At 43.1% G+C, this 21626-nt stretch overlaps 3 protein-coding genes across 4 annotated transcripts; 1 reads left to right on the top strand and 2 right to left on the bottom strand.

Moving 5' to 3' along the window:
* Nucleotides 1–9769: 9769 nt before the first annotated feature.
* On the bottom strand, nucleotides 9770–10897 carry LOC118507961. Its single transcript, XM_036047288.1, has 3 exons — nucleotides 10795–10897; nucleotides 10310–10673; nucleotides 9770–10253 (listed from the first exon to the last, which is right to left on the bottom strand). Exons 1-3 carry the CDS (start codon nucleotides 10895–10897, stop codon nucleotides 9923–9925), a joined length of 798 nt encoding a protein of 265 aa, XP_035903181.1. The 3' UTR covers nucleotides 9770–9922.
* A 1937-nt stretch (nucleotides 10898–12834) lies between these two features.
* Nucleotides 12835–13692, top strand: LOC118507938. The gene is made up of 3 exons (XM_036047252.1): nucleotides 12835–12867; nucleotides 13282–13519; nucleotides 13580–13692. The coding sequence occupies exons 1-3, from the start codon at nucleotides 12835–12837 to the stop codon at nucleotides 13690–13692; spliced, it is 384 nt and encodes a 127-aa protein (XP_035903145.1).
* LOC118517730 (putative nuclease HARBI1) lies at nucleotides 13179–18499 on the bottom strand. 2 transcript variants are annotated; one of them, XM_036064182.1, is made up of 4 exons: nucleotides 18062–18499; nucleotides 17594–17989; nucleotides 17459–17536; nucleotides 13179–14671 (listed from the first exon to the last, which is right to left on the bottom strand). In XM_036064182.1, the coding sequence occupies exons 2-4, from the start codon at nucleotides 17984–17986 to the stop codon at nucleotides 13838–13840; spliced, it is 1305 nt and encodes a 434-aa protein (XP_035920075.1). In that variant the 5' UTR covers nucleotides 17987–17989; nucleotides 18062–18499; the 3' UTR covers nucleotides 13179–13837. The 2 variants fall into 2 exon arrangements, with proteins under 2 accessions (XP_035920075.1, XP_035920074.1); XM_036064181.1 differs by having other exon boundaries at nucleotides 17594–18499.
* Between the last annotated feature and the right edge of the window lie 3127 nt (nucleotides 18500–21626).

Genomic DNA, 21626 nt, shown 5'->3' with positions numbered 1-21626 from the left:
TTGATAATGTTATCTGGTAAATGTTGTGTTGTACCTAATACAAGCGTTATTGCACATCCGAAAAAAAGAATATTGTTTGTGTAACTTGTGAAAATAAAATAGCGTAAAGAAAACGAGTGAGAACCGGCTTCGATATAAATTTTAAAAGACTTCGTAGAAATGGTGCACATATGAACATCAAACCAAGCATTGATTCTAATCATCAAGTGCAGGTCATCAGTTGTCAAAGGCGGCTTTAAGATTGCTCTTAAGAAATCATAAAATTGCTCCATTAGTAATCAGAACTCTTTCTCATCAGGCACAGGTATGCATTTTCATCAGCTCTGCATCTTCTCAACGTATGCTTATCGGTTATGATTCTACTTTTGTTCGGGTTCATGCCTGCACATTTTAACATTGGGCGGTTCAAGCGTGCACTAAGATTTTTGTAGCATGTGCTCTCAATCCGGTTTCCTAAATGCGTTTTCAACAGTAGTGCCAGCTTAATTAACGTGAAGTCAAAGTGGGAAATCGAATAAACTGGCGAATTTGAGCTCGAAATTTGAGTATTGAATGGAAACTCGGAACACATATCGAGTTTGTCGACGGGTGGAACATTCGATGCACAGGGCAGAATGGAAGACACCTGACACGTATTAACATCAGCGTCAGTTAGTCAGACGAAATGCACCAGGTTCATACAACGGGAAAGTTTATTGCTTTCAATGTTGTAATATCTATTAACGGACATGCATAGCCCAAGACTTCATTGGCGGTTTATCTCTTTTATGGTTCACGCATTGGTCTTTTAACTTACCTATAAGCCCTTTTAACATTTACCCTATATTTAATTTCCCATGCACTCCCTTTGCCTGTTTCTCCTCCCAAGGATATCAATCTTATTATTGCCTGTTGGTGTACCGCATCGGCAGCAGATTTCTGATTTGTTATCGGCTTCCGGATCTACTACGATCAGTGGAACTTCGGTGTGTAATGTGTTGGTTGTGTGCATCGTGCATCGTCTTTTAATCGTTTTATCGATGAAACATCGATGGTACGACCGATCATGTGAGAACGTCGGTTGCGGGTTTCTGATCGTCAGAGTCGAGCATAGGTTGTACAATGTTGGCGGCATACTGATGTACTGGTTCGTCAATTGAACGATGCCAACGGGTTCCATCAGCTACCGTTACATGGTCGGCAACATGGTGTGCGCGTGCCAAACTTAAGGTTGGATGGAACGAGAAACCAGTCGGACATCGGGGTTTCACCAATACTCTTCTGGATTGGTAAGGATTGCTGCAGACCGCTGCATCAGATAAAAAGGAGCATATTTAGTACACTATAAGTTTTGTCATCATTACAGGGTTTCCGAGAAGAACTAACGATGTGCGAGCCATTTCTGGGCAATGGTTAGGATGAAGTAAACAATTGCCAGGTAGAACTGGCGATCTGTTACCCTTTCTGGACTATAGCCAAGTTGAACTAGACACAGGCTAGGTTGAAGTGGAGGATGGCCAGGTTGAACTGATATGTCAAATTTGAAACGATTCAAATACGATGGGACCACTCGTATGTCAGCTCTAGCAACTGTGGGAGCGACAGCCTGGAGTTTAAAAAAAAAAACTGTTGGTCCGCACAGTGCACTTCGATCCGGCGCAGGCCGACGTTGGTTTGCAAATCCATTTGCATCCATTGGCTCGGCGCGTCAGCTTTAGCTTCATTGCCCGGTTACACTTTTCGCAAGATTGCGTCGGCGGAAGTAATTCAGCTTCCTGCAACAACCGAACCAACCGCTGCTCGTCCGACGTGATTTTTTTTAAGTCCGTTAGACTTTTAATGCTGGCTAAAACGTCCATTTTTTTGCTGCTCTTGAAGTTTTGAAACGATTCAAATTTGACATTTCAGTTCAACCTGGCCATCCTCCACTTCAACCTAGCCTGTGTCTAGATCAACTTGGCCATAGTCCAGAAAGTTCTACTCGGAAACCCTGTAAAGTTTCAAACATAAAACATAATTTTTCATTTTCCACAGTGGTTTTTGCTTGCTACTTTTTGTTGGGTATGTTAAATTGAAATGGATGCTCCTGGATGCGACGGCTACCGCACAAGAACGGGTCTCCTACCGACGCGTGATATGATCGGGAAGACATTCGATCGTACTTTCTCCCTCGAAGAACATGGAAGGGAGCATGTGTCCATCGTATTAATTGAATTGCATTGGAGTGTTTGGTGTGAAAACATTCCTCATCGCATTTCTTCTAATGACTCCTATTGAGATAAAATATAAATATAAACATATTTCTCCGATCCTGTTCTTATATGATCGTCGCAAGAGGACATCATATTCCAGCCAGCACCACGTGGAGGAAGGAATCGGAGTTCCAAAATAGCAGATTTATCACATGCACGATAAATCCGCTGTTTGGCATTCGCTAGCCACCTTGAGGAAGGATAACTGATTAAAACTGCATTTGCAGCTAAATGATAAATGTAGGAAAATGACTTACTCAAACTCTTGAACATCCTTGATGGCGCGCAGAATGTTTATGAAGCTGTTGGATCCCGATCGCTTCAGCTGGTACTAGTAATGGGAATAACCACTCAGTAGCATGAATTAAAGTAGAGTGAATGAGTTATAAAAGTGATTTACATCTTACACTCACTCTTTAAGAGTTTGTTCTTGAATAATGATTTTACTCTCCATGCTCACTAGCCACTCACTCACAGCGTTTTAACTCACTCATGAGTTAAATAACTCATTGGTGATTTAACTCTCTGTGCCGACTAACCACTCCAAAGTGAATTGAGAGGATGTGTCGGAACAGCGATTTCTCGGTCGGACATCTTGAAAAAAATTGTGACGTTTACTTGACTGAAACGTAAACAAGCTGCGGTCAAGCATTCTTTGTTGGTCAAGCGATCTCTAGCATACATTGATGAAGCTCGATCTGCTGTCCTATTGATGAAATTTAATTTTAAATGTGTTTAATCGAACATATAACACTCACAATCCCAATGGATAGTGACCAAGACGGAGCACGGTGATGCACAAAACGATTCCGCCAAATCCAGTACGGCTTTATTCGTTCTGCACAAACTTCATGAATAGCTGCACCCATTCCGCGTGCGAGATATCCAGCATGTATCTGGATTCTATTTTTTGCTTGCAGATCGGTCAAAAAGTGGAACGATCATATATCTTGGATCAACCAATAGTTCGGGGATGCAAACCGGCACCGCCTGTGACGCCGATACAGTCAAAGCTGCCCTGTCCATATAGGCGCTGAATCTTTACCACCTCAAACAGTAATAAATATAAAACAGAATCACCTCAGATAGCACTGACACACTACAATATCCTGATTTCTTCATTTGATCTAAGCTTTCCGAACGATATTGAACTGCAGAATGGAAGAAAACAAATCATAAAATAATGTTCTTGCATCGAGAATAATAAACAACACATATAACCAGCTGATTCGATGCGGTCAAGTAAACGTCTAACTGGTGCTGTTCTTCTACTTCTTTCCATGTGTCAAAACGGGCTTTTTACGACACCTCCTCTCAACTCACTTTGAACCACTCACTCACCTCGTTTTTACTCACTAGAGAGTTAAATGTCGTATTGGCATATCGCATTGGTCACGATCACACAATATTTAAGGCAATAACAGGGAAATATCAAGTAGTACTGGAAGCAATAACCTTCTTCTTCTTTCTTGGCACTACAACCACGAGAGGTCTCGGCCTGTCATTTATGACTTTCTGTGACTTAATTTTACCTGTAGTAAAGTAGTCAGCCTTACCTACGGGGAGGCGGTCTGGATGGGATTTGAACCCCGGTGCTTCCGTGTGAAGACCGGCGCCATTATCGCCTCGGCCACCGGACCGCCCCGCTCGTTACCGTATTGTATTTTTTTAAATCATCGTGTGATCGTGACCAATGCGATATGCCAATACGATATTTAACTCTCTAGTGAGTAAAAACGTGGTGAGTGAGTAAAAACGTGGTGAGTGAGTAAAAACGTGGTGAGTGAGTGGCTAGTCGGCACGGAGAGTTAAATCAAAGGTGAGTTGAAATAACTCTTCGTGATGATTTAAATCATATAATGCATTGCTAAGATTTAAGTCATTCACTCATTCTGATTCAGTTTGCACATCACTGGTACTCCCTCAAACAGTGAATCAACGATCCTCGATGTGTGCCTTTTAACAAAAAAAAAAAAAAAGACACGAGTTAAGAAACATAAAAGACTCCGTTAAGAATATAGCTACCTTTCGAACGGAGAAATGGCTTTATCCAGCGCCTTAAATTCTCGATGCTCTAGGTGTGTACAAACGGGTCGTTCGGGTGTACAAAGTTTTCACTATGGTTGACCATAGCATGAGTGTAGCCGTTGTTTTCCAACCCGTTGTAGGCTCGCCATCCGTCCGTTAGGATTGTAGACCCCGGTGCCTCATGCCGCATGATAATGCTGTACAGTGTGGTAGCATCTCGTTTCTGCACCAGCACGAGGAATATGTCGCGCGTCTCCCGACAGATACCACCGATCTGCCACACCTGGTTGTTATCTGCCATCCTTCCGCGATTGTACTTTCACTTGGTGACAACGGACTCGTCGGTCTCCACAGTAAGTCCGCTACCACCAATCGTTGAATGCCGTTGCTCGACGTACTCGGAGCTGATGCCACGGAGCACCTCGTACCACCGGAGCACTGCCGCTTTTCCAGCACGACACTCGGCACGATCAACTGTTCTCGTGCTGTTCCGGGACCACTCGTATGTCAGTTCTAGCAACTGTGGGAGCGACAGCCTGGAGTTTTAAAAATGCTGTTGGTCCGCACAGTGCACTCCGATCCGGCGCAGGCCGACGTTGGTTTGCAAATCCATTTGCATCCATTGGCTCGGCGCGTCAGCTTTTGCCCGGTTACACTTTTCGCAAGATTGCGTCGGCGGAAGTAATTCAGCTTCCTGCAACAACCGAACCAACTCGCTCGCTGCTCGTCCGACGTGATTTTTTTTAAGTCCGTTAGACTTTTAATGCTGACAAAAACATCCATTTTTTGCTGCTCTTGAAGTTCGTGTTGCTCTGTCGATGATGAATAAATTATGGTCTACTTAATACGTGTCTGCGTTTTAAAGACCATTGAATGTATGTGTGTAACTGATTTCCGATACACATATTTGTTCTACTCCTGCTCGAGTGTTTGAATGTATATTCACGACACCTACAGACAAGTAAAATTAAGCGCGTAAAGGCGTTTTGCATGTATACTTTTACTGTACATCTCCATGTACAATGGAACTGCCACAATGTGAGTCCGGCATCGCCGTAGCACACGACACGAATCCGGTTGCATCCGTAGCGTTGAAGTGCAAAATAAGTTTGAGGAATGTGAGTCCGGCATCGCCGCAGCACGCGATACGAGTCCGGTAGTATCCGTAGCGTTCTGTGAAAATAAGGTTGAAGAACGTGAGTCCGGCAACGCCGTAGCGCTTAAGACGTAGCGTCATGATAAAGGCAGTACTAGGAAATAAGCCCATAACGCACGAGACGCTTACCCGCTTGGTAAGTGTGAGTGAATGTGAAATGAGGAAATTGTAAAGAAGTGAGTACAACACAGTCGCAGCACATGAGGCGAGTCCGATAGTATTCGTTGCGTCATCGCGAGAACAATACGATAGAGAATGTTAGCCCGGCATGGTTGAAGCACATAATATGGGTCCGATTAAATTCGTAGCAAAAAAAGGGGAAAAGAAAGACGACAAAGAAATATAGTGGGAAGGCAATGGTATAGGAAAAGCTTCCATAGATTTATAAACATTGTGTGAGAATTACCGCTCACACATTGTTTAGGTTACGAAATATTACATGAATTTCAATTTTCGAACTAAGACGACAGAACACACACAGATAATGTAAACACACACTGCTTGACGCTACACGAATTGACAACCAGGAAAATAAGGATGAATTTCGAATGAATTATGTATGTAAAATGAACTAGGACGAATGAATAAACAGTTACAAACGGAACGACGCCAAGACTGCACGGGTTTCACTTTACTACGATTTTTACCGCGATAATTTCACCAGTTTCGAGAATATTTCTCACATTTTTTGGTCCTTCGAACCGGATCGTGGTAAAAGGAAGTGTAAGGTCTTCCTTAAGGTGCAGTTTTGTACGTGACGCTTCGCGCCATCGCTAGTTCGCCCCGCGATCAAGGGCAACGATCTGTCCCGCGTAATCGTTTCAAATTTCGCGCCATCGCGTTCGTTCGTTCGTTTCTTTCTTGTGAACATTACAAGGTATAATTTACAATGGACAAGAAAATCAAGGCATTGCAAATGAAGAAGAGAGTAGCAGTGAAAGGGCTCAACACGCTGGAACGTGTCCGATTTCGCAAGACAGATTCCGGAAGCATCCCAACTGACATTTTATAGCAGGCTTATAGCGGTTTTCGAGTTCTTTTAGCTAAATCTCGATACTAAATCTTGCCTTAGAGAGCAGCAGATTTAGCTAATTATAACAGTTCGAACGCGTGGTTTCACGTAGTTTTTTCACCCATTTCCTTCGGATCCAAGCTGTCATAGGCCAGAGGCGCTACCCAACCGACCATTTTGACATCGTCCGTCATACCGTTCGTATGCCGGACGCTTATGACGAAAGGAAGCTCTCCCCATGGACGGTCCGGCATGTCATGGCGGCGATAGACGTCAGACGTATGACGGACGCCCATCTCTACCGTCAGATGGTCCGGCATATCATGGCGGATAGAAATCTACGTATGTGTGTGTAACTGCACAAAAAAAAATGACACAACACCATCATGTGGCGTTGTTTACTTGTGGTATTCTGGTTATTTTTTTGTCGTGGTGTTTCATATGTTTTGCGTGGTATCTATGATTATATTCTTTTTCTTTACCTAGGTTGCATTTGTCTGCCGATGCTGCTGAAGAAGATTTGAACCGTGGATCTGTAAGATAAAGAGACGTGAGTGTAAACATTAGACTAACAGTGCTGTTGCAATTGACGGTGTTAAACGTTCTACATAAATTTTTAGGATCGTGCAAAATGAATGCGTCTATTATTTTGGATGAGCATATGTACTGTTCTAAACAGTGCAATGATAACACTGTTACGCCGATACTGGTTCCAGTTCCGTGGTCGTCTGCTGCTTCACCATCAGTGCAGAATCCGTGCCCATCCACATCTGCTGCAGCAAGTGTGGTTATTAAGCAGCCGGTTCCCATTGCACTTGCCGAATCCGCAAGTGCCGTGAAAAATCCTCCGCGTCCATCCACATCGGTTGCAGCGGGTGCGGTTGGTCGGAAGCTTGCTCCCACTGCTGTTGTTGCATCAGCGAGTGTCGTGCCGGATCCTTCGCATCCATCCACATCGGCTGCAGCGGGTGCGGTTGGTCGGAAGTTTGCTCCCACTGCTGTTGTTGCATCAGCGAGTGTCGTGCCGGATCCTTCGCATCCATCCACATCGGCTGCAGCGGGTGCGGTTGGTCGGAAGTTTGCTCCCACTGCTGTTGTTGCATCAGCGAGTGTCGTGCCGGATCCTTCGCATCCATCCACATCGGCTGCAGCGGGTGCGGTTGGTCGGAAGTTTGCTCCCACTGCTGTTGTTGCATCAGCGAGTGTCGTGCCGGATCCTTCGCATCCATCCACATCGGCTGCAACGGGTGCGGTTGGTCGGCGGAATCTTACTGAAATGGAAAGAAAGAAGGCGGTAGCTCGCGCGTTTTCTCCGGAACAATGCATAATATTAGAAGCTATGCAACGGGAAATCGATCAACTGCGAAAACAGGATAAAATAAATACAAAACAAATAGCGCTCCAACGAACAATGTTGGAGATGCTAGGTGGTGCTCGACCGGCAACGGAGCAGCATCCTTTGAAGGAATTCAAACAAATTGAGACCGCCCAAGAGCTTGCGGAATTGAATAGCCGACTTGGGAGCGATGTGGATAACAGAGTTGCTTTCGAAAACTGGCTGAAAATGAAAATCATTGGCAGGGATGCAAGCAATAGATTGCACGAGGCCATTGATCTCATTTTCAGCCGGTCTTTCTTTGCACAATGTAGCTGGACCGGGCATGGCAAGACTGAGAAAGTGTCATTACAGGCATACACCCATGTTTTGGCAATAATGAAACGCGATGCTAGTGCGGTAAGTGATATTTCTGATGTTTTTTTTAAGAGGTTTATGCAACGGAAATTAAAATATGCGAAGGATCGCTTAAATTTAAAAGGTGCTGTGAGGACATCTTGCCATCTTCGACAAACGTAAGTTTTTCATGTGTTTCGTTTTGTTTAACTTTTGTAGATTTTTAGACATGCGGCCTGGCCGTCATTACATGAAAAAGTGTTGTAGTTTTAGTTATTACCCTTTTTTTTACATTTTTTTACTTGGACTAAATAAAACCATAAAGAATTTAATGGAGGCTAATTAACTCGTTGCACTACTAATTAAATTTTGCTTACTGAAAGAAATGCCTGAATTTACTGAAATAAATGCCTACAAATGAAATAAAAAATATAGTATGCATATTTAATCAAATCTATTACAGGTTACGTATTTCGGTTTTATTTTCAACATTCACCTAATATAATAAAGCAACAAAAATACATAACAACTAAACATATGTTTAACCTAATTATATTTACATCTTAAACTATTACATTAAAGTATGAAGTAAAGGAATTAGTACAGCATTCCCTTCAACATCTAATCTATTTAATACTAACTTGCATTTTATATGCTCTGGATGACACTCGACATTTTTACTTATATTTTTACTGTTTATATTTACATGGCAGATGTTAAGCCTGGTGGAATTGCAAGGTTCTTCAAAGTAATGTGAATGGTCGTTGAAACGCTTTCCAATGATTACCACTGATGTACTTGATGTATATAAAGCTCTGCTATACTGTACTACCTGATTTTCAACCGTGAGGAACCACGAGTCTTGAAACTTTTTTTTTAACTTGAATCCATTACATTCGATTATTACTTCACTGCCATGCTTTGTCAAATTGACTTGCGAAGGAACAGCATCTTGATTCATTCGACTTTGAAAATCTTCAAGCTCAGATAATCGATTTACAATTTGATGTAAGCTTTTCCATCCATTTCTCAATAGGCGCTTTAAATGTTGAAGCTCATTTTCAAATGGATACGCAGATAGAGTATTCAGAGGGCCAAACTTTTTTATCTCCTCAACCACATGCAGCAGATTATGCACATTGCTAGTCATGTACCTGGTCCCATAAATTTGAGGGAATTGGGTGACAAAACTTTTTAAAAGCTGCCCACCATACTCCCAGTACGATCTGTAAGCATTGGAAGAAAAAATTGTTATTGCGCAAAAAAATAACATAAAATGCTTGTATTGGTCGTCAGCAATGTAGTCCTTCAAAACTCCTACACTAGCATAGTGCAAGAAGGAACTATACTCCGACGCCTTCCAATAATTTATGTCCTGAATGTTACGGAAGGAACGGTGTATTTCGTTAGGCAATTTTATCGCTTTCAGAGCTTTGGAAAATGCGATGCACGTGGCAGTAGACCATTTGGGTTGCCCTAACCGCCCTAAAACCCATCATTTTAAAAGTTTCCGCATAATTCCTAGATCTAATAAATGTAACCGATCCGATATTATTATATCTTCTATCATGTCTATGTATAGTAAATCTAGGAAAGGGGATGGTTCCTTATGATGTATCCCGTACGCAAATTGTCGAAATAAGGAGTCTGTCCTCAGCGGTGTATCGCAATCAGTGAAGACAACCGTACGCGAGCTAGAATTATGCTCACCGACACAGGTGCACTTCAAGCATCCATGCTTGGCATTAAAGTTAGCAACATCTGGAAAAGAATTAATTTAACATTGGAAAAAAAATGTATGTATTAAAGAGGCTAAATTACCATCAACCATTTTTTATATTAAATATACCTTTCAAAAACGCCCTTGCCGGGGCATCTGCTATTACAGCCCGAACTTTGATTTCGTGCTGCATATTATTGATAGTCAATCCAAATTCCTCTAATTCGTTTAGCTCGGTCACAAAAGGTCGCAAGAACTCCTCGATACTAGGGGGCTTTGTTATCCCGTGGAAGATAGCCACCGTCATTGGAGGAGCCAAGGGCATTTCATGTACGGAAATCAGTATAGGCCAAAATGTAGCTGGGCTACTATTATGCAGCGGCAACCCATCGATTGATACGTTGAGCGACAACTCTGCCGGTAAAGTCGTATTGCTGAAAGAAAATAAAGCATTAGCATTTAAAACTAATTAAATACAATGTTTACTTACCGGAAACGATTTAAAAGGCACTGTTTTACGCCTTTGTACCAATACAACCCTCCTTCAACGTTGATGATGTTTGATGCAGCTGTTCGGCTCGTTTTTAATAGTGTCCGAGCGTCCTTAGGTAAATTATAAGGAGTTTTTTCTCGGAGAACGTCCAGAATTAAATTCATGGTTTCATGAGGGATCCCTTTCACCAAAGCACAGTATCGAAGACATTCTTTCAGCGACATGTCCCCATATTTTCCGTGCCGAGCTGTTGCTTCCTCAGGATCCTCGGAATTCGCCTCCTCGCCGGATGATTGTAAATTTGCTGAAGGAGCATTCCACGCACTGAATCCTGCTCCATCGTCAATAGTATCAACATCATCTAAAATACAATGAAATTTTCTAATTAAGCACAACAATAATGGTTTATCCGTGGCATAAACACTTTTAAACTTTCGTTACGTATACCTCATCCACAATTTTAATCACTTATTTATACCTACCAGAGGATTCATCAAAGTTGCTCAGTCGGTTCAGCCTTTTAGCATTCAACTTGTACAGGCTTCCCGTACGCCGATGTCGATTAAAAAACGTTCTACGAGACATTATCATTTTTTTTAAAACTCTTTATTTCGTTAACTCACAATAACGGTCTGATCGGTTATGTTTTGATTGAAAGAAAAGCGCTGACAACCAACACGGACTCACAAACATTCGACTGATCTTTGCACCGTCCGGCATATCGTTCGTCAGTTCTTCTGAGCATAGGCAGCGTGAGAAAGAAAGACAGTGTTTCGGTCATGGTGATCTCGCTCTCGCAGGCAATGTTATTCCGGACGCTGTCAGTATGGTTGGTTGGGTATGGCAGCGCAAATCAAAACAAAGCAAACAATAACACTCGGATTAGATTGTGATATTACGCTGAATTATTATTTATTCAACAAACCCGTTCATGTTTCTTTCTCTCCGTTGCACTCCTCGTGTTCGCCAGTGCTCCTTTAGGGGAAAAAAACAAGACGGTGAGTTGAGAAATGATGCTCTTCGTCGTAGATGAGATGCTGAACCATACCTCATCTCTCGCAGAAAACATGTTTCGGGAAGCGGCAAACACGAATCGATCGTCAATAAGGGAAACTCCAGGCTACCGTAGCTCACCTACACGCAAATACACGAACAATAATAACACCATCTGCATTCAAACACCGGGTCATGCGCTTCGGCTTATCCGTGCGCGTGCGACATCCTCCCCCCATCACATTCAGAGCACGACTGTCGCTCAGCGTGCTCAGGGCAGAGCGAAGAAGGAAAGAGAGAAGCAAAAATTTGCAGGGGTTTCCATACGGTTTTATAATGCGCGCTGCATTCCAGTACCAAAACCGCGCGCGAGAAACAGTTCGAGCGCCCCTGCACACGTGTGTTCGCTCTCTCGCACTCAGGGGCTCTCAAGCGGAGGATCATGGTTCGAGCAGTGCCCGGCACATTGCGGAAAGCGAGAAAATGTTTGAGCGCCACTGCACGCGAGAGCGAACGGGTGTGTGCTGTGCTGCTCGTTCCAACGGCGAACTGGTATGGTGCTGAGCTGCTCTAAGAGCGTAACGAGCATTCGCGCATGAAGCGAGCAGTTATGGCGAGGATCGGGCAATTTTTTTTTGAAATTTAGCCTTTTTTGTATAAAGCTTCGCGTAGACGGGACATACTTTTGACAGGCGACTTTTGACAGCTCCAGCGACCTATTGTTCTCAAGTCGCCGGCTTGTAACCCGATGTATGCGGGAAACACGCCGGCGACTTGGATGACGGATCGGGGATGTGGTGGTTAGCACTGGTAGGTTGGGGAGTTGAACTGTCGTGCGACGAACAGTCAACACATAAATTTAAAAATTCACCGTTATGATTCCGGAAATGAATATATATGTTTCTAAATGGTTAAGAATTGTAGCGCTTTTCGTCAATACTATATTTGAAGAAATTTCTCCTCACTTAATTGATATTATGGAATGATTTATAGGAAAGCTGTGAATATTATCTATTTTCCTGCTAATTTACCCAACCCGCGAAATGGTAATTATATCAACATTTTTACAAATGTTTCCGATAAACAACCGATCACAAATACAATGTTCTTATACTGTTCAATATTGTTTTGTATATTTATGATGTAAATAAAGAAATGATTTATGAAACGAATGGAAAATTGTTATTTTTTTAAATTTATCGATTTTAAGCCGCACACAGTGAAACTACAGCATTAGCGGTAGGGTCAAAATAAAATAAAATGTACCAGCTGATACTTTACATAAAACGGAAATGGATTGGTTTTGGTAAAATTGTTGCATATTCATTAATTGCTAAATTCATTGCTTTTGATTTGTTGAACAGCAATTTCCGGAATAATAAAAATTGGGAAAATTTTTTTTTTACCATTTTGACTTCACCTACCATGCTTTTTCCTTAGTGATCGTTAAACGCTTTCCCAGAAACGCAAGTTAGTCTGTCGGTTTGGCTGTGCAGTGTTGCTACTTAAAAATTTTCATTGCTTAAAATATGGAGAAATCGGGTCAGAAGCAAGTAAAAAATGTAAGTATCACGAAATTTATGAAGTTAAAAAGGTTAAAAAGGTAACAGCAGCAGCGGCGGATTCAACTTAAGATCATTAAGGAGCTTATAAAGGATCCTCAAAAGATCGATCCCCCCTCGACCCCTTTTTGGCTGAACAGCAGATTCAATGGACTGAGTGGCCGCGGAGTGGGGGGGGGGGTGGTTGGTGAAACTCACAATGCACTCCCCTCCTGTCCGACCAGTAGAAGCAAGGACCCCCAGTTTTCAATCTGTTTAGAGGTTTCCTCTTAGTAGTTTCCGCTTAGGGGAACGCTCCCCCGGTGGACATGTTCGAGGTGGTACAGATACCACACTTATATTGTATATAGGGCCTTCAAGGGACTTAATCTGTAGCTATATAACTAACAATTTGTTTCCTATTTCTTATTCCAGCCAATTCAAGAGGTGGAGGAAGTTCTCCAACTAATAGAGTTGGTAAAATCATACACATGCCTGTGGAAGGACACGGATCGCATGTACAAAAATGCCGAGATCCGCCACCAGGCATGGAAGGAAATTGCGAACGTTATGGGGCGTTCGCACGAGGTTGTCCACGCAAAGTGGAAAAACCTCTCAAACACCTATAGACGGATTCGCAAGGACATTTCGCGTAGTATGGTGACTGGAGCAGGTAAATAATTTGGATTTTTATTTATTTATTTGTATCTAACAAAGTATAACGTGATTGCAGGGACGGATGACATTGTAGAACACAGTTGGTATGCTTATGAGCATATGGCGTTCCTGCAGGACACGACGGTACCGCGGCCAACTTTGAATTCCGTAAGTAATCTATATAAGTGATTGTCGATACTTCCTAGCGCTGCCACACATATTTATATACGGGGCGGTTCGATTGCCAACATGGATACCAGCAACGGTTTTTACGGCAGGACCGGGGATCAAATCCCATCCTGACCTGATGATAATGCTGGTGATCATGTTACTATTATTGTGCAGCTCTTCGGGGTTGTGGTAGAGGATAAGAAAGTGGGTCATTCCACTTAAGATGATGGGCTACATGTGTTCGCATGTTTTGCAATGCTCTGGTTGGCCTAATGGGTATAGCAGGGATCGGAAGCATTGAAGCTGGTGTTGCTACATCATCCAGTTCTTCTATTATCATCGATGAGGAAGGCTGACTTGTACTGGGTGGCAGAAGTGCATCGGAAAAATTGTATAGCGTTTGTCGTCGTCTAAAGTTGTGCAGGTAAACAGCTGCTAAGACGACCTTTTCTGCTACGGGCGGTTCCAACTCTATCGGTTTCAGGAACACTCGGAACACCTGTGATAGTATGCCAAACGCATTTTCCACGGTTCGACGCGCCCGAGAATGCCTGTAGTTAAAATGACGCTCCACGGAATCTGCCGCATGCATTCCTCCAAATGGACGGAGGCAGTATTCTTTCATGGCAAACGCCTGATCACCCAAAAGGTAGTATGGAACCTTTATCTGATACGGAACTTGGAGAATTTCTGGAGGGGGTATATTCAACTCGTTCCGTTCCAGTTTGTGATAGATCAGGCTGTTTGCCAAAACGCCACCATCAGATATACGTCCCTGACAACCGACGTCAACAAAAAGGAAGTTATAGTTGGCGTCTACCATAGCCAGAAGGACTATGCTGAATGTTTTTTTATAATTAAAAAACTGGCTCCCAGAATTTGATGGTGCTTTGATGGATACGTGTTTTCCATCAATTGAAGCAATAGCATGAGGGAAATTCCACTTTTCCTCAAATGCGCTCGATGTTTTAAGCCATTCTGTAGCACTGGACGGCAGCTGAAAAGATATAAAATAAAAATCTAAATAAATATTATGTGTAACGTGCAACTATGAATACAGTACACGGAGCGTCAACTCAAAATTTGACCAACAATTTTGTCAAACTGTTAACGATTCGTGTACAGGAAGGAAGGGGTGCCTGGGGGGGGGGGGGAAGGGGTGTTGTTTAAATTAATGAAAACATCCATTTTATTATATAAATTTCAATATTTATAGCGCGCGGGATATTTTTAATTATACGCTGAATATGGTATTTGTGTCTCCGAAAGTTACCATCAATAGTTATAAATAATTTTATCTATCATTTCAGGCAAATTTGGAAGCATCGTCGCCACTCCCATCCACATCAACCATGATCCCCTCCCACCCACCGGTCCTACCCTCATCCGGCATTCTGCCAAGTGCCTCATCGCGGGAGCATTTGGAAGAATTGCCACCGACCCCATCCACATCCACCATGCTTCCGGGACGGCAATTAAATCCGCGAAAGCGGAAGCAAAATAGTCGTTCCCTCCAAATTACTGAATGTTTGGAAACGGTTAAGAGGATTTGTGAGACATCGTCTGCTCGTCGTACGGTCACCAAGGCCAGAGCTCTGGGTGATTTTGTGGAGGCACAAGTTGCCACTTTTGAACAAAGTGACCCAGAGTTTTGTGCCAAGCTGATTCAGGCGGTAACCAATACGATGAACGAGCAGGTTACAAGTTATTATGCCTCTCAAAACCGTGACCATGACTACCTGTAATTCCTATCCTCTCCTATCCTCTCCTATCCTTGTCTATGCTGTCATACCTATCCTATCCTATCCTATCCTTGTTCGTCGTCTTTCTCCTTTGGCTTTTCAACCTCACGAGGTCTTGGACTGCCATTTCTGGCTATCTTGCCTTATTTTGGCAGCAGCTGAATAATCCGTTTTGCGTAAGGAAAGACGGTCCAGTTGGAATTTGTATGTCCGGTTCTGCTTTGTGGAGGCTGGTGCCACTAACGCCACGATCACCGAACCGATCGAGACTTCTGCAGGATGCCAAGACCGCGAGGCGGTTGTATCGCCTGATAAGTAAATAAGTAAGTACATAACCCATCCTCATTGTTCACATCATGAACTAATTTTCTATTTCATATTTTCTGGACTGGACAACTGGATCACCGTGCCGACCGAACAACTCGATCACCATGTCGCAGCAGCAGCATGCACAAACACCATGGCGAAATCCCATTTTTGCCACTCATTGGCTCTTTTCAGAGCCACCAAATTTTCCAAAAAGATATTTGTTTACTACTATACAATCAAAGCACAACAAGATAGCTTTGTGCAAAGCACGGATACTTCATTTCTTCTTTTTAGGTGAAAACGCCAATATCAACGCATCAGATTGAATAACGTTTGCGCTTGTAGCTTCAAAATGAACCCTGTCAATGTGGGGCATGTTAGGCATATAAATTTATGCGGTCTGGGCCCATTCTTTAACGCATATGAAAGGGCTACTTGTTGACAAAATAAGGCCTGCCTACTCTTAAACATAGAGCTAGTAAATATGCGATTGAATCTTCATTAACTTAATATTAAATCTACATTTCTATAACAATTTATTGAAACTGCCGGAACGAGGGTATTTTCAGTACTGAATTATTTTGCGCAATAATGGAATGAAAACGTTCCGGTCATTACAGGGTTTGGATCCTTGAGAAAGGAATCGACGCAACTGCCCTCATTACCAGAGTTAACACCGACCTGCACCAACTCACCAACCACCAGCTTTCTCCGATCATCCAATCCATCCGCAGGGTCATACGTCCCTGGTAACTAAAACACACTCTCCGGGGAACCGGAAATAACAGCCACATCGCCAATAGCACCTTAACGCTCCTGATCCGGACCATATACCAGCACCATCACCACATTTACACAGACGGCTCCGTAAATCGGTAGTCAACCGGCTGTGGGATCCATTCCAGCCTCAAAAACCGAGCCATCAAGCTCCCCTAACCACACATCTATCTTTTCAGCTGAAGCAATAGCCATCCGACTTGCCGCCGACGAAAGATTCCGGTTCGACATTCCGGACGTCATCTTCGCCGACAGTGCCAGTGTTCTGACCGCTCTCGAACACGGCTCCTCTTAAGACCCTCACATCCAGATCCTTAACGACATCCATTCATCACCTGCAATAGTTTTCTCTTGGATTCCGGGTCATTCATTTACATGTTTGTGCGAGCTGTTGTTCCGAGATGTAGAAACATTGGCGTTTGTGCACATTTAATAGAACAATTACAATTTTTTTAAATTAACCAATATTTATGTTACAGAGTTTGCTTCTAACAGTCTCATTTCTGTTCAACGTGTGTTAATATGCTGTCGAGTAGGATCATACAATCACGTTTCAAGTTAGCTCCATTCCTTGCTTGAGTAAGTCAAGCAAAAGGTCAAGGTCAAGGTTAAGGTCAAGAAAAAACCACAACCGCAAACCACTAAAGGATTGTCATGCTAGTTTTTATCCAATTATGCAAAGTTTGCTTAACGAATTGAATAATTTCTATAGATAAGATACTTCTGTTTTGATAGCACAATCTCGAAAGTTGTTTCTGCGTTTCATTCCTGCTACTGGGGATTCTGGTTTTGATTGTATCCGTGAGACTAATTATTCAATGTTGCATTCAAAGGGGCCGTTCAATTAGGTTTAGAAAAATGACTCTCCCCGACGATAATCGACCCCGCTACAAGTGCGCCAGCAGTGCCAAATACGATTTAGTAAACCTTAATAAGATATATGAATTAAATATTACCTTGACATACTCCTTAAGGTCCTGTATTAGACAAGAACACACTTCCTGGACGATATGGGATACAGATCGGCTAGAAACCTGAACAGAATCAGTAGTTAGTAGAAGAATATACATATCTTGCTTTGAAAAACTTACCCTGAACAAATAGGCTAGGGATTCATATGAGTCCCCTGTAGCCAAGTAGCGTAGCGCGATGGCAAGCCGTTGTTTCGGTGTTATGGCTTTCCGCATATTCGTATTCTCCCGGCAAATTTTTGGGGCTATCAACGATAAAATGTGGAGGAACTCCTCCCGATCCAGACGCAGAAAGTCATGTATACGATAATTGGGTCCTTCACCATCAATTGCCTCAAGAAGACGCCCCCACACATCTTCCCTTTCCAAAAAGAGGTCCGTTGTCCAGCATCGACGGACCTTTGCTGGACGGGATTCTTCCTCTTCCTCCTCCTCGTCTTCTATTAAATGCATCATCAATGTTGCTACTTGCTCAGCAAGTGCAGGAGCTATTTCCTCAAAATCGATATCCATATTCTAAAAAGAAATCATAGTATGATGAAATTTTTTAAAAGAAAGTTTACCGCGTTGCATATAATAAACACCTACCGATGGTTTTAACAATTTCAACAGTTTTTTTTTATTTTATAAACACTGCAACTGCATTGAATACCACTCCGCTCTTTCTATGAATATAGTGCAACATCATAGTTCCCAGTATACGCTATCAAACCCCAACCCAACAGCCAAATTTCGTACAGGCATTATCCAATATACGCCATAATCAAAATACGCGTTCCGCTCATGTTTTAAAATCGATAGATTACGTATTGCCAAAAATTTAAATATAAATGCACTCAAAGTTAAAAAATTATAAACTTAAAATACATAATTTTACGGAACAAAAAGCTTAGGCAGTTGTTTATGAAACATTCGCGTATTATGAATTGGCATATATCGTAGATTGCCACGTACCTCGGGAACTTGTTGTATGCTCAACAAAACTGAATTTTTGTTTCTACCCAAACAAGAATATTTCAACTAATATTTAATGTTAACATGAGTATTATTTTTATTAATAATTTATACGAAAAATAAATAAAATTAACAACATAAAACAATTTTCTTGCAATCATAATTGATTCGATCCGATTCTCAGTGATAAACACAGTGGAGTTATTTTTTTGGGGCATTTGACAGCTACAGCTGCATGTAGCCGCTGCTACCACAGGAGGGGTCGAAAACGGTAGCTACGAGGACGCGTCTGACAGCATACAAGAACAAAGGAAAATCGGTGGTTGTCAAAAGTATCCCGTCAAAAGTATGTCCCGTCTACGGCCGGTTTAACAGATGTCAGTTGGGATTCGAAGATTTGGAAAGGCACAAGGCAGGGTTGTTCAACACGATCGAGAAACTCGAAGAGTTGGAGGAAACAGACGCAAGCTTTGAAATTTACCTAAAGGAGAGATATCAAATCGAGTATCGTTTCCGGAAGCTGAAATCATTCCTGCGAGAGAACCAGCTTAAGGATGAAGGTACGCTGAACGACACGGCGGGGTTGGCTTCCTCTACGCTGGTTTTTGGTTGGCCAAAGGCTCCACATCTACGCTTGCCAAAGATCGAGCTGTCAACGTTTGATGGAGACCATACAAAATGGTTCTCCTTCAGAGATCGCTTCATAGTGTGGTAAACAATGCGGTTCGTTCGGATGACGCTTCGGCACACGTTCGATTCTATGGCTTACAGTCGCGGTACGATTTGGTGCGCGGCACTCATTGGAAAGTGCTAACTCGGACTTTTACGCGATGACACATCGAGTGGAGGTGAACTTAGACAACTGGTGTGGGATCGAGCTTCCCTTCAGTGATTGAACAACGACGGGTTGAAATGAGACTCTAGACGTTGGTTACTTTTACTGATGTCGGAGTCTCGAGTTGCATCAGCAACATGCTTCGTCTGTAACTCGGCACTGTCTGCCTTTGCTTCTCGAGCGGTTCTATTTATTTGAAGCTTTCTTTGATGGTCAGCCAACATTTGTCCATCATATGTTTGGCAAACGTGTGGCTGCTGAGTTGTTCCGGGTTTTGGGTTTACAATGTGTCTTCCTTATTTACAGAGTGCAGTTCTTCCGTATCAGTTTTGCGTATGGCCCTAGTGACAACAATAAATGTTTCGTTATGCTTGTTTATGACCTATTTGCTGCATGTTTGGATTGTCGCATCGTCATGCGGAAGTTTGTGCTAATTTCTGTTTCTTTTATGGTTCTTGCCCTTTTCTTGGTTTGTGAGGCAGGTACGGGATGATCTAACATGCTGTTAGTAGATGTAGCAGATATACTACAATAGCCATGATCGACGCGTCTGCAGAGCTACCCTGCATCGAAAAACTTCAGTACCTGCTTTCATCGTTGAAAGGTGACGCCACTCTACCATTCGAGCACGCCAATTTAACATCCGATAACTATTCAGTTACGTGGGCGGCACTTCTAAAGCGGTACGATAATTCACGTCTGATCCGGGAATATTATCGGAAATTGCAGTCGGTGTGCGTCGACAAGCTTACGCACCTAGTGGACGAGTTAACTCGTTTTGTCAGCGGGTTGGTGAAGCCGAATAAACCGGTGTAAGCATGGGACACGCCGCTTTCAAACATGCTGTTAATGAAATTGGATCGTGAAACATTGATGGCTTGGGAAAAACATTCCGTGTATTTTACTAAAGACAAGTACAATGATGTGATCGCCTTTGTACAGGATCGGATTCAGATCCTGAAATCGACCAACGATTTTGTGTGTGAGCAAGGAGATAGTGGACGAAAGGTGGCCGGCATTCATCGTCAGCCAGTGCAAAGCAGGTTCATCGCAAATGCAGCAACATCACACACGGCTCATTTCTCCAATCCTGCTCATTGTCAGCAGCCAAAGTGTCCGTTAGCATGCACCGAAGGACATCTTTTACGCAACTGACCTGTTTTCATCACGAAGGATGTCCAGCAGCGACAAGATATCGTCACAGCGAAGCACTTGTGTTGGAACTGTTTGAGCGGTACTCATCAGGTCAGAGCATGTAAGTCTGAGTACTCGTGTCGAACGTGCCGTCAGCGTCATCATACACTTCTGCATCACACTCCAGCTACAGCGATTACCATGGCAGCACATTTGCACGACGATAAGGTGTTTCTGGAGACGGCCCAGATCGTAATTCATGATGATTACGGTAATGCACACGAAGCAAGGGCTTTACTTGATTCGGGGTCCATGTCGAATTTCATCTCGGTGGATTGTGATCAACCGCAGCAAGGTCAATATTGCTGTTTCGGGCATCGGAAATGCGGTGCAGCAAGTAAAGGGTTCGATCGTCGCAACAGTTTGGTCCAAGACGCAACATTTTGCTACGGAAATGGCATTCTTGATTTTGGACAAGCCATCTGCCAACATTCCTACATCACCGACGGACATCTCATCATGGAAAATGCCAGATGTGGCATTAGCTGATAACACCTTCTACATTCCGGGGAAAATCGATATCGTCATTGGAGGCGATACTGCTTGGGACAAAAACGCTCTCTCGGCGTGGGAAGATCGTGGCTGGTAGAAACCCAATTCGGTTGGGTTGTTACCGGAAACATTCACCATTCACCACCTGATCCGCGGCAGTGCCATCTCGCAACAAACGACATCCCATAGGAAGATATCATGCAGCGGTTCTGGCAGAACGAAACAATAGCCGAGGAACCTGCGCTAACGGTTGAAGAGGATGCCTGTGAAAGATTCTACGTGTCAACGACCGTTCGCAACACATCGGGAAGGTATGTCGTTCGTTTACCGTTTAACTCCATTCCAAATTTCGTTTTAGGGTATTCCAAAGACACGGCAGATCGTCGACTTCTTTGCATGGAACCCCGGCAAACAATTCGGATCAGTTTGTAGGTGAGGGGTATGTAGAAATCGTGCGAAAATGGGTGAAACTCGTGGGGGGCAATCTCGCTCGGGCGAACTAGCTGTTTTGCTCGTTGCAGCGCATTCGCTGTGCTGTCTTAGAATGTGTGCGTGCGTCAAAAGCGAGCAAAACGCCGCTGTGTCAAAAAATGTGTAAACAAACTCAGTTGGAGTTCAGAAAAGTAAACATGCGCAATCCGCTTGGTTATGTGCAAAAATTCGTGAAATAATCTAAAT

Source organism: Anopheles stephensi, chromosome 2 (genome assembly GCF_013141755.1).
Source record: "Anopheles stephensi strain Indian chromosome 2, UCI_ANSTEP_V1.0, whole genome shotgun sequence".
Classification (NCBI taxonomy): Eukaryota; Metazoa; Arthropoda; class Insecta; order Diptera; family Culicidae; genus Anopheles; species Anopheles stephensi.
The sequence above is the reverse complement of the archived record's forward strand: the minus strand, read 5'-3'. Positions and strand labels throughout refer to the sequence as shown.

What these genes read in the sequence shown, in the direction of transcription:
- LOC118507938 (XM_036047252.1), top strand. Translation starts at nt 12,835, where the DNA reads ATGGAGAAATCGGGTCAGAAGCAAGTAAAAAAT. An exon ending in GTCAGAAGCAAGTAAAAAAT is followed by an intron (nt 12,868 to 13,281) that starts GTAAGTATCACG and finishes TTCTTATTCCAG; the next exon opens with CCAATTCAAGAGGTGGAGGA. An exon ending in TAGTATGGTGACTGGAGCAG is followed by an intron (nt 13,520 to 13,579) that starts GTAAATAATTTG and finishes ACGTGATTGCAG; the next exon opens with GGACGGATGACATTGTAGAA.
- LOC118517730 (XM_036064181.1), bottom strand. Translation starts at nt 17,986, where the DNA reads ATGGATATCGATTTTGAGGAAATAGCTCCTGCACTTGCTGAGCAAGTA. An exon ending in CCCTAGCCTATTTGTTCAGG is followed by an intron (nt 17,537 to 17,593) that starts GTAAGTTTTTCA and finishes GATTCTGTTCAG; the next exon opens with GTTTCTAGCCGATCTGTATC. An exon ending in ACCTTAAGGAGTATGTCAAG is followed by an intron (nt 14,672 to 17,458) that starts GTAATATTTAAT and finishes ATATCTTTTCAG; the next exon opens with CTGCCGTCCAGTGCTACAGA.
- LOC118507961 (XM_036047288.1), bottom strand. Translation starts at nt 10,897, where the DNA reads ATGTCTCGTAGAACGTTTTTTAATCGACATCGGCGTACGGGAAGCCTG. An exon ending in CAACTTTGATGAATCCTCTG is followed by an intron (nt 10,674 to 10,794) that starts GTAGGTATAAAT and finishes ATTGTATTTTAG; the next exon opens with ATGATGTTGATACTATTGAC. An exon ending in TGCCTTTTAAATCGTTTCCG is followed by an intron (nt 10,254 to 10,309) that starts GTAAGTAAACAT and finishes ATTTTCTTTCAG; the next exon opens with CAATACGACTTTACCGGCAG.